The 12,358-nt window shown below is 40.4% G+C and overlaps 1 protein-coding gene across 1 annotated transcript in view; it reads left to right on the forward strand.

Moving 5' to 3' along the window:
• The window catches only part of LOC116995781 (solute carrier family 15 member 5-like), a 28,788-nt gene that overhangs the window by 12,453 nt on the left and 3,977 nt on the right, over positions 1–12,358 (forward strand). The window contains exons 6-7 of the mRNA XM_033058740.1: positions 2,175–2,363; positions 6,500–6,631. Of these exons, the coding sequence (XP_032914631.1) occupies positions 2,175–2,363; positions 6,500–6,631 (321 nt within the window). The remainder of the gene's footprint in view (positions 1–2,174; positions 2,364–6,499; positions 6,632–12,358) is intronic.

A 12,358-nucleotide genomic window follows, 5' to 3' on the forward strand; every position in this document is an offset into this window, starting at 1 on the left:
AGCACAGCGAGTACTGACACACACAGAGGTATTAATCTGACTAAATTAGCCTAATTAAGAGTGTTATTAAGTTTTATACAAACCAGAAGCATATAACACAGCAGGTTGCAATTAGCCTAGTTTTTAAAATAACATCTGCATAAAAACACAAAAAGCACATTCAGATAATCATTTCACTTTAAACCATGGAAATTTCAAGTTAGTATTAATGTTCTATCCTGTTATGTTAAACAGCACTAGAATATATGCAGTGGTTTATTCTTAATAGGTTCATTTATCAAAATAGCCTCCTGTTAGGGGTGATAAACTACCTGAGGCATAAAAATACCTGTGAGTACAGGCAATGGCTTTACATATCTAAGTATATGACTGCACCTGCAAGTATGGTAGACCTCTAAGTGCCAATATTTTTGCCAACAGTTAATTAGGTTCTCAATTATTTTCAGCAACAAAATTGGAAGTATAAATAGGAAGTTGGTGTTAAGCCAGCCTGTAACTATATTTTAATTCTACTCTTGTAAGAAGAAGGAATTTAAATAGTTTTCTGGAATTTTTCAGCATGTTAAAAATGGCAATTTTCAAGTATGAACCACACAGACAACTGAAATATCTGATTGTTCTCTATTAAGGGTCTACAAAAAAAAAAAAAACTAGAATGTGTTTCTCTCTGGTTTATTTGTAAAGGTCTAATACGACCTTAGTCTCCATATAATATAAAGAACCTTGTCCCAGAATCACCCCTAAATATTATTAAACCAGCTTGTTCTCCTGTAAAACCAAAGCCTCAGCCAGTCATTCCAAGCCCCTCATTTTGAAGAGGACTAAAGGGAGAAAAGTAAGGATGAAAACTGTATCTCTAAGGTTCTTTTTTTTCTTCTGCCACATAAAGTCTTGAGAGAAAAAAAAAGTTGAAATTTTTGAGCACTCACAGGTTACTTTTCAAGAAATGTATTGGCTTTTAGCAAAGGAAAATGCTTCAAGTTTGTTGCACTGTTAGGAATACTGAACTGCTGGAGGTTTCTTTAGTACCAACATAATTTTTCAGTAGGAGCACTCTGGCTCTGGATGGCTCCAAGAAGCTCCTTGAGGGCTTTATACCTGACTGTGATAAGGTGCATTGGCCAGAAAACACTGCTGAATTCCCTCCTGTCATCAATTTTCAAGCAATAATTCATTGATACTCCCATTAAGCACTAGAGGAGCCTAAACAGCAAAACAGCTTTCAAGGCTCAGGTTAGGCAGGGGGGTTGGATATTTAAAGCTGTGAACATTCAGGAAAACTGTGGTAGAAGAAAAGTGTGAGAGAGGAAACAGAGGCCTACAAAAATACAGCAATGCTAAGGCCACTTAGCTGTATGAGTGTTTCATCTCTGCTGTCCTGATACTAAAAAAGACAAAGTGTATATATGTTATAAATACAATATGAAACAAAAGCTTTTGACTGTTGATGTCCAATCTAATAAGTGTAGCAATTACCAGTCATGAAGGCTTGAAAGTATAGTCCAAGAAGTTGAGCTAAAACTGTCAAAAGCAACCAAATTCTCCTTACACGATGGCTTAGAAATGCTGGTAAATCAGAATTTCAGTCAAAATCAATGGGAACTCAAACCATGAGAGGTATAGATAATTCCTGTTTTGAGACTTGCTTACAAACTTTGATTTCTTTGTGTTTTTCTTTTCTGAGAGGATACAACCATTTCATACTGCCAACATAAAGAAATGTAAGCTAATATATTGTTATCTTATATGCAATGGGTGTGAAGTGTGGGGTAGTTAAAATACATCCAAGTTTTGCAAGAATTTCCTGGTAGTTTTCCTGCCTGGTAGTTTTGTTCCTACCCTTTCTCTTGTATTATCTGGAAGGACATTTGTTCCTTCTTTTCCTCCTCCTCCTCCTATCTTCAAAAAAATTTAAAGTTCTTCTTTGTGACTTTGGTCTTCAGAGGAGTTTTTCTTCTCTCATTTATTCTGAGCTCTGTCTCCATGCTGAACTGGTGTCCTTTTGCCATATATACATAGCAAGCGCTCCATTCATGTTTAGGTATTCAGAAAAAAAATGATTTGGGGTGGGGGTAGGAAACGCCTTTTGCATTTTTTAGGAGTTTGCTTCACTCTAAGCCCATGATGGCTCTGTAATGTGTCCTTGGTGAAAACTCTCTGTGCTGTTTGCCCAGTTGTAGGTCACTTGTGTGCTGCACTCTCTGTGATGGTGGCTGGCTTCTCTGAAATCCACAGAAAGCACTTCCCTCAGGTGGAGCAGACCCTCTCCAAAGAGGTTCTCCTGGTGTCCTCCATGCCCTGCTTCCACCTGGCTCCTCAGTACATCCTGCTTGGAGTGGCTGAAGCCTTGGTAACTCCCTCCTGTAAGTATAATCAAATAGGCTATAGCAAGGGTGTCCTGGTGCTCAGAACTGTATCAGCTTCCTAAAAATAATTACTGTGATCTGGTATTTTTTCCCTGGCTCTCTTCCATGTACTTAATGAGCAGATCTGTGCTTTACCTGCTTCAGAGAAGCATAATTTGTCTGGCTGGCTGTAAGTCAGGATGAGCAGTGATGTTTCAGACTAACTGGAAGGGAGCACAGTGCAGCCAGGTCCTGGCAGGCACAATCACCTGTTTGGTCTTGGAGCTGAACCTGCTTCAGGCAGGGACAGGGACTGGAGCAGCTCCTGAAACCCCTTCTGACCTGAATGCTCCTGTGATGATTTTGTTAAGATGGAACCAAAACACCCATGAGAACTCAGCCGTGGTTGTGCTCTGACTACCTTAAAGGCCAGGGCAAGGTGAAGCAATTGAACATCTCTGATTTTTGGGCCCAGCTACTAGAATTATTACATGTTTTTCACAGAGCACATGTGGGCAGGTGACAGTGACAGGTTAACCCAGAGAATGGTGTAGGCAGCTGTGAGGTTTCTGTCAGTGCTCCCATTGGGAGTCATGGGAACATGCCTCCACAGATATCACATCTTAGCTTGTGACACAGAGCCAGAGACAAACCCACTTGCTTTTCAAAGCTCAGCTTGTGCCTGCCATCCACACATTATGTAGTCATACTCCTGATTGTGAGTCTGAACCTTTCCTGCTTTCCATAATTTGCTTTTCTGTGTCTACTCTGATATTTGAGGCTTATTTTCTTCTGAGGAGCATGCAGGGTGCTTAGAGTGTTTTATCTTGCAGAGCTTTTTTTAAAAAAATGTTAGTATTATAAAAATAATCTTAGCAGCATTCACTTAGAGACACAGGTAAAGTAATTGACTGGTTGATCTCTGCAAGCATTTAATTCTATGGGTTGAGTGTCTCTTGTGTTCCAGTGTGTGTTCCAGTACAACCCCAGAAATGTTCAGGTTTTTATTTAAGAGTGGGAAATAACGGCAGTGTCTCAGCTTCATTCTTATACTCTGAGACTACTGAGAGCTGTGGGTCACAGTCTGTCACTGAAAAGGTAATTTTCCTAGTTTTAAATACTTAGCACTTTCATAATGCCTCTTCATCTGATAGCTCTCAAGTACTTAACTGAGACAGGTTTCTAGGCAGGTAATTTGGTTTCTAGGTTACAGGCTAAGTGTAACTGAAAACTGTGACCTTCTCTGTTTAGCTTAACAAAAAAAAGGTTAGGAGGTGACTTGCTTACAGTCTTCTCATGCAAAAGCTGGTAGAATAAGGCCTTTTAATCTAGGACACTGGGACACAACTGGAGTCCAATGACTGCAAGATTGCATTAGCCTTTAGAAAAGAAATAAAACTCCTTCTTAGGGGTTTTCTTCCTTTTTTTTATTTTTTAAGGTCTTTTTTAAAGGATTGTGGTTAGGATTCCTTAGGAAGAAAAGCTGTCCTTCCCCATTTAAGTAGAGATGAAGCCTCGTGCTTAGAGCTGCAGTGAGAGGTGTGACTTAAAAACCCAGCTAAAATGGGGCTAAGTCTGAGCATGAGACTTGCGGACAAACAGCTGAAGGGAGGTGCCTAAAATCAAGTAATGCTGTAGAGCTGATGGGGAGGATGGCCTCCATTGGTGGCACAGCTTGGTGTCTGGAGTGTCCTGGCAGGGCAGGAGTGCTCTCTGCAGTCTTCCCGCTGCTGCTGGACTAGAGCCTGGCATTTCCCCAGGTCTTGCCCTGTAGCACAGCCCAGTGCAGGTGGCTGAGGGCTACTGAACCATCTCCAGCAGCCATCAGGCTCTGCATTCAGACTTCTGAGTTGAGCTCTGGCTTTCTGCTTCAGTTTGAGCTGAATTGCTGTTCAGAACCATTCCGTGAATCCATGGATGTTAGTGACAGCACAGACACTTACAGAACTGTCTCACCTTTCCTGACATTTTACTGCCTTTTGTATGCAGAAGGTCAAATTCAATTATAATAATTTACTGGACCTGCAAGTACATGATCCAAGCTGAAGAGGGAAATGCTCACTCTTTTAAGCTGAGGGGAGAAAGGAGATAACTCATTTCTGAAGAGCTTGGTTAGAGAAGTTAGATTTGGCACACTTACCTCTTTATCTTCATTAGGATCCCTTTTATTGAGGTTGTTCAGCTTGGAAAAGCGAAGGTTTCCATGTGACCAAATTGTGTCATTTCAGTACTTGACTAGAGCCTACAAGAGAGATAGAGATTATTTACAAGGGCATGTAGTGACAGGACACAGGTGAACAGACTGAGAGTAGGTTTAGATTAGATATCAGGAGGAAATTATTTTCTGTGAGTGTGAGTTTCTGGCATAGGTTAGCCAGAGACTCTCCCATCCCTGGCAGTATTAAAGGCCAGGCTGGGCTCTCAGCTCTCTTGTTTAGTGGAAGGTGTCCATGCCCATAGCAGTGGAGTTGGAACTGGATGGCCTTTTAAGTCCCTTCCAACCCAAGCTATTGTATAACTTGGTCCCTGATACTTTGAGCTGTGTTTATACAAGATATTTCATTATCTTGTTGATAAGAGTTATGAATAATCATCTGCTTCAGGTGGCATGAGCATCTCTTAGAATAATATCTGCTACTAAGTCTTTAAAATAAACTAAAACAATGGTATTGCTCTCCTTCCCAGTGCTATAAGGTTCTCCCTAGCCTTTGACAGGCTGAATTTGTAACCCTAGCCTGGTTTAAACCAGGAAACTCCACCTCTGTTAGCTAGAGGATATATTGGGGATGGCTTTGCCCACTGATAAAATGCAATAGTCTCCAGGGGAAATTGCAGCAGCTGTTTAATAGTCCCAGCAGCACCGTGGGGAAACGGAGGATTGGATCAGGCTATTGAAACAGCAGGGGTAATTTAAGTAAGTGGGATGCAATTACCCAGGCTGAATTTGACCAAGATGCATGTTTTGCACCCCTGCTTTTAGAAGGGAGGAACAACCAGGAACTTTGAAGTAATTTAGTGTCTCAAGTTAGCTGTACAATGCTTCAGACTGTTGCATCTCCAGATGGTGTCCCAGGCTCTCCTGCTTTCTCTTGCCCTCAGGCTTCTGGTTCCTATTGTGAATGAGTAAAACACTGTCTGTGGTATTTTTTTCTTTCATATGTTTTCAAAGCTCTCATTTGGACATCCAAATTAAAAATGGTAAAAGACAGTGATTGCAAAGTTTCATTTGTGTTCAGAGGTGCTTCAGGCAGCCCAGCATCCAAACAGGATCTTCTGCTGGCAAGTTTTTCAAGCTGGAGGTCATTCTAATTCAACTTATTAAGCAGGTGGGGAGACTCTGGGGTTGGGAGTAAAAGTGTGGAGAACAACTCAAGGAGTGAAATTAGGAAACAGACATTTTTGATGATCAGTGAAAACTGCATGAAAAGAACAGCTCTCATAAAGTCTTGCTGTTACAGCCAAATTACAGCTGGTGGGGTTATTTATAGTCATCCATGCTACAGCAGCATGCTACAGCTTCCCCTCTCCACCAAAGCTGTTGCTGCTTCTGGTTCAACCTTCTGGCAAGAAAGTGAAAAATAAGGTCTTAAAAAAGAGCCAGTGAGCCTGGGAGTTGCACTCTGGGGAGCAGGAGCATTGTCCCGCCTAAAGGTAAAGCAAGCTAACTGTCCAAATTCAGGCAGAGCTCTAGATTTTGCAAGTATTCACTAGTGGCTGTGCTGACTCTGAGATAGAAGCTCCTGCTGTTCTGCAGTTAAATATCACATCCATTGTCTTTGTGTTTACTGGCTGTGGTGGTGTTTGCCTGTCTTGCTCCTGCCTGCAATGTTGAAAGGGGCAAGCAAATGACTGGGTGGAAGAGTGGAAGATCTTGCTGTACTTGTGCAATATGGGCAACTGCATGTGAATAGTTTATTACAGACATTTGTTTAAGCAGTTTGGATAATGCTTTGTTATAGGCTACATATTAATATCTTACAGGATACATGCGATTGCTCTTCTGCAGCAAGTACATTCTCTGTATAAAATATGGAAATTCATTAATAAAGATGATTTGAATTTTTTAGTGTATCTATGTTCTACCATCATTTAACTTTCTTTTTTTCTTTTTTTTTTCTTTTTTAACTTGTAACTATGTCTGCTTCCTTCCTAAGGTTCCTTACTTTGCTTCTGGCTTGTGCCTGAAAGAATGAGAGGGATTTCCATGCATTTTTTAGCTCTCTTTAATGGAGCTGGCTGCTTTATGGGAGCTCTCTTTGTTCAGACAGCCCACGCTGGCACTCAAGGTAAGAGTGTGCTCATAATGGGTGTTCCTGAGCAGTTTTCTAATATTATTGATTTGGAGAATCAGGCAGCAGAATTAAAAGGGATGCCAAGTTTTATTGATTTGCTCTCACAATTAAGATGGAATTAAGATAGAAAATAGCCTTCCAGCTGTACTCATCCAATTTTAATGAGTCATCTTAGTTTTGATAGTCAGAGTAATTAGAGGATGGCATCTTGCAGGAAGTCCTCCTGTCCAATCTCTGTTCTTCTGTTCTGGAAGACTGAAAATAAATTGGCTAGGAAGCACCTTTTTGTTTTCATGAAGAAGTACATTCATGTTATTGACTCTTACATGGAAGACTCTGGCCTCGAGAGCAAGATGTGTGCTTTAAAAAAACAAAATATCACTCCCTGTGTCCCCCAGAGCCATAGGGAGCAGGAGGTTGGGTGGAAGGTTTCAAAGCTGTCTGGAGAGCTCTCTCCTGGACCCGCTGGTTCCCTCTGACTTTGCCCAGCTGTTAGAAAAGCCAATTCTGTGACGCTGTCACACTGTGGTTTGCCCTTTTGCAGATGAATGCTGCAATTCCCAGAAAACTCCCTGGTTCCAAAGCAGTTACAGCAGGTTCAGCCTGTTGAGGTGTATTCAGTGGAAGCTCTGAACTGGACTTGTTCCCGAGTTACTGACTTTTAAGATAAGGCAGGAACTTCTTCAAGTCATTCTTCCTTTGCTGGTGAATCTTTGTTCAATACAGAAAAGACTTGTTTCACATGTGAATTTAACAAGTAAAGCACTTGAGTTCTTGGACTGAGGGACAGGGATCCCTTTGTTTACAAATTTTAAATGGCCTCACTTGCTAAAGGAATATTTCCAAAGCTCTGGTGGAACGCTTGCAGAGAACTGTTCTTGAGGGACCACAACTGCTGGCTTAATGCAACTGCAATTGCCACAGCTGTAGGGTTTTGTGACTGTTCAGGGTTTAAATTTGGAGTTCTTGTCTTTCCTATGTAAAGACTCACATAATTCAAAAACAAGCAGCAGTGGGTCTTTTGAAAGTGTGACAAAAAATTTTGATTCCTACTCCTAAGATCTGAACAAACAAATGATGGTTTGACATGCAGACCTGCTTTTAAATTAAAAATTCAATTGGGATTTTATTACAAGGTATAAAATAGCACCTGGAGATGAGTAAAAAACAGGAATGTTTACCCAAATGAATCAGGCAAAGAACTAATAAGCATCAAGCCATCCATTGGGAGAACTGAGCTCCTTGAATATCCCCCAGTGGAAAAGGTTACCTTTCATTATTGGGAGTTCAGTGTAATATGGGGTGAATGAAACAAACAGTTTAAGGCTGTGTTGGTGTGGTTTTTTTTTCCTTTCCCCCCCTAAGTATGGAAGCTATTAATTTTTGAGATGGAAATATTTAGTAAAACTGCCATATTTTACTGCAATTTGACTTTGGAAATAATTGAGTAATTGCAAAATAATTAAGCATAAGGTCAGCACCAAAATATTTTGCCTATGTTGCATCACTATTGTTTAATTATTTCTTTATAGATTGTTTCTGCCCTGTGATAGAGGAAAACAATTTTTGCATTTGATTTCCAATTCAGTATATTTTTGTCTGTATTTTTATCAAGATGATGAATCCTTTTTCCGTGAGTCTGTATGAAATCATTTGATTCAAAAAAGCAAATGTTCCTTTCTTGCCAGAAATTCTGTTTTAACAGAGATTGTGAGTTTTTATCCTGGCTGAGACCAAGAAGGCTGAACTCTCTAAATTCTCCACAAGCTACAGTTACCCTTTTGCTCCAGATTCTTGGGCAAACGGAAAAGTTTCCTGGCTAAAATATTCCTCACTCTTAGAAAGCTGGGTGGCAAACTTCTCAGCTTTTCTTTTTTCTTTTTCCAAGGCTGTAAGTCATGTCTTTGTTTAGCTTTGCCAGACCTGCTGTTCGTGTAGGTGGAATTGACTGCACCATTATCCTGAGCAAAAGCCACTCTGAAATTTCCAAGGGAGTCAGTGGCAGTCTGTATTCAGATTAAGGTGCTGTAATGGAAATGACTGCTGCTAAGCAGGAAAACTCTGCAAAACTTGAGAAACTTTAGGGAAAATAAAGTGGAATATGTTTAGTGATTGCTCTGTTGCTGTAGTTAGAAGAGTGTTAGAGATGACTTGCCCTGTTAATATGTAAACAATATATTACTGGGCTCTCTTTTTATTTTTAAAAATAATTGAGTGTCTCTTTCCCAGTGTTCCTGGCTTGAATCAGATTAATAATTCCAAACTGCCATAATTCACTCAATTCACAGCTTGCAAATGATGGTGATAGACCTGCAATGCTCCTCTGCTCATCCCAGCCTGTTGTCCTGCTGACTGCTAAGTCAGAGTAGGCTGAGGATCACACTTTTGTAAGTGGGGATAAACAATAGCAAAACAAAAAATGCATTTTAGGCTCACTTTTGCTGTTTTCCTAGTTCAGTAGGAAGTGTTCTACACACTTGTGGGGTTTTTTTGTTCCACATGTAGTTCTTCCAGTTGTGCTTCTTACAGTGGACTTTGGTGCTCATGATAATCAGCAAAAGAATATTTTTTTAAAATTTAATGTAACCCAGTGGTTGCCTAATGAACCCCCTAGGAAGGGCTGTTGTAGAGAACACATTTGTGGCCTCTCAAGTCAAATTACATTCCAGTGAACCAAATTCAGCTTTTTAACTCACATTTGGTTTGGTGGGCTTTTTTTTCAGATCTGTTTAAAGAGATTTGTAAATATTCCTTATCTGGACAATTTATGAAATTGGGAGCAAAGCAAACCAACCAGAACTATTGTTTGTTGGGGTTTTTTTGTTTTCCTTCCTAAAAAAAGGCTCAACTAATTTACTCATTTCTATTGCAAGAGCAAGTTCTTTCTCTTTTGTCTGGAGGAGAGGATAGTGTTGATGAATTGGTTCTGTGAGATTTAACAAGGCTTAGTGAGTGAAGCTTGGGCTATGAATGCTTTTGTCTTGTCCCATGATTCTTGTTTCACTAAAACCTGAGCCAAGACTATTTCTGGTTCTTCCATCTCTGAGCACTGAGACCATGTTTTCCATGTTCCTGCAGCGAAGTAGATCCTCCACTGTGTGTTTTGAAGTGTTGAAGCACAGAGGGTGTTGACAAAATTCAAACATTTTTATATCCTATTTTATGCTACTAGTTTAGAATTTTATTTGGGTTTTTATTGGCAAAGTTGATCAGATATCAGTCACAGTCAAATCTGCATTAATCATTTTTAACGCATCTATGGAGGATGGTGTGAATATGATAAAATAAGACTTTTTTTAAGAAATCTGACGAGTGCAAACAGATGATGGGTGACAGTGATATTTTCAGTACAAGCTGGGAAACTGCTTTCTTTTGGATCTCTTACCTCTCCTAACATTTTAACGGAAGAAGATGCAAGACAAAACCTGTCCTCTTATGCCAATCATTTCAGAATATATTTCTCTAAAAATATTAATATAAATATGTAAGAAAGAAAGAAAAATTTAAAAAAGGTCAGAGGAAGGAAACTGTCCCAGACACAGTTTTCGTGCTTGTATTTAGAGAATCACTGGGAGGGGGTTGTGGTTTGAGTTTGGGTTTTTGGGGATTTTGTTTTAGTTTGTTTTTTTGGTTGTGTTTTTTTTTTTTTTGGTTCTTTTTATCATTTTAGTTTTGTGTGGTTCCAAATACCAAAGATGATAAAGCTAAAGGATATTTCTTGCAGTCCAGATGGTGGTGGCCACTGGTACCTATTTAGCTAATAGGGATTAGATGCAGAGTGAAGCTTTAATTTGGATATGATTAAACACTAAATTTATGTCCACTATGTTGATGAAATGAAGGAAGGCAATGCAAACCTTTTTGAAATATGAATTAATATTTTCTATAATCACAGCATAGGCTATAGGATAGCAGCAGAAACACAAGAATGGTGTGGGATAGAGTAACTTCAGGCATATGACTGTCTTGTTTGTTTCTCCAAGGTTTTCCCCATAATATAATAGGATAGTGTTATTCAGCAGAAAATCCTGCATGCCTCCCTGTGCAGGTTTCCCTTGAGGTCTCTGAGGGTGCCACCACAGCAGCAGATATGTTGTGTGCATTAACTTTTGTCGAAGGCTGGCCCTTTTCAAGTTTCTTCAATGACTGGTATTGCCAGCAGCTCCTTGCTGTCAGACACCCACCAGAAACAGCCCAGGGAAGTTTTTGTCCATGTCCCAATCTCTCTTTCATTTCCACCTCTGCCTGCTTTAGTAAGATCAGTTGCTTCCTCTTGGTGTTGTAAATTATTCCTTCTTCTTGAACTGGGTGATTTCATTGCAAAATTGACAGGACTCCAAAGTGTCAGTGAAAGTTTACCAGGCTTTATTTCTATGGTTGTAGAGCAGACTGGAGGAACAGATTCTGCCTAGGCTTTGTTCGTTAACTTGTTCTAAATTTGCCATAAAATACATAACCAGTTCACCTCTAACAGCAGAGAAAGTATTTAAAACTATGCACCTCAAGGAAACTTCTGTTTCTTTGTGGTGATTCATGCTGCTAAGTATTTCTATTGTTGGAATAAAAATGGAAATCAGGAGCTCGTTGCAGAAAGTTAATTCCCAGTGAGCAATTATCTGTGTGACAAACCAACCTTGTAATTGCCACTTCTGTTGGCAATCTCCACAGAAAAGTAAAGGATGCACAGAGCCCAAAGGCAGTATCTTTTGGGGAAAAGTGAATTGTTAGCATGTTGCATGCTGAGGCAAGGATGGCCAAGTGCTGGACTCTTCAATCACAACAGCTCCTGGGGTGCCCAATTCCAGCAAAACCAAAAGACTGGCACAGGGAGTCCCTGATGTTCATAGCTGAGATATCCTGAGAGTGAGCCCCAAAGGCAGTCAATGAAGGGTGCTGGTGTCTGCAGAGAGCTCGTGGGAGGTGTCAGTGGGGTCAGGTTGAGAGCATCTAAAGGGAATTTTGGTACCTGAAACACATGGGTGAAGTTTTAGCACTGATGATTCTTCTCTTGAGGCTTCCTGCAAGCAGAGGAGAGGATTCTCTGTAGAGTGAGTGTAAGTAAAAGTACAGTAATTTCACGATTATAAGCCGCACTGATTATAAGCCGCACTTCTGGGTTTCAGCAACTTTTTGGTTTTTGTCCATACATAAGCCGCACCTGATTATAAGCCGCATGTTACAATACAGAGTGTGATAAAAGGTATCTGTTCTATCACCATCTGTTGAGGGTGGGGACAGTGATCCTTATCTCAATGGCAGATAATTTGCTAATGGGCCATCCATTGAAACCAGGCAAGGCATTGTTCTTTATCTTTTCACACCCCATCCTTCCTCCAGCCAGTCATTGTCTGCTCATGGCCATTGAGTCCCACTGCGTGACTGATAAAATTACTGCATCCCATTGAAAGTTGCTCCAGCCAGGGGGAAGAGCCCAACATTTCTTACCAAGATAAAAACAGAGGTTTTGAGACAATAAGGTAGCCCCTTTCTCCACTGGACTCCAGAGGAAAACTGGATTTCTCCACATCACCACTGGACCTCCAGAGGGAAACTGCACCTTCTGCAGGAGCACTGCTCCAACTGAGCCACATCTGTCACTGCAAGGGGACTGCAATCACCATTTAATGGGACTGCTACCAACACCCTGCCTGACGGTGTCAGGTTGTACTCTGACTGTGTCAGGGTTTGGAGTTTGTTTCTTTGTAGTACTGTATTTCTATT

The sequence above is a fragment of the Catharus ustulatus genome, chromosome 4, assembly GCF_009819885.2.
Source record: "Catharus ustulatus isolate bCatUst1 chromosome 4, bCatUst1.pri.v2, whole genome shotgun sequence".
Lineage (NCBI taxonomy): Eukaryota > Metazoa > Chordata > Aves > Passeriformes > Turdidae > Catharus > Catharus ustulatus.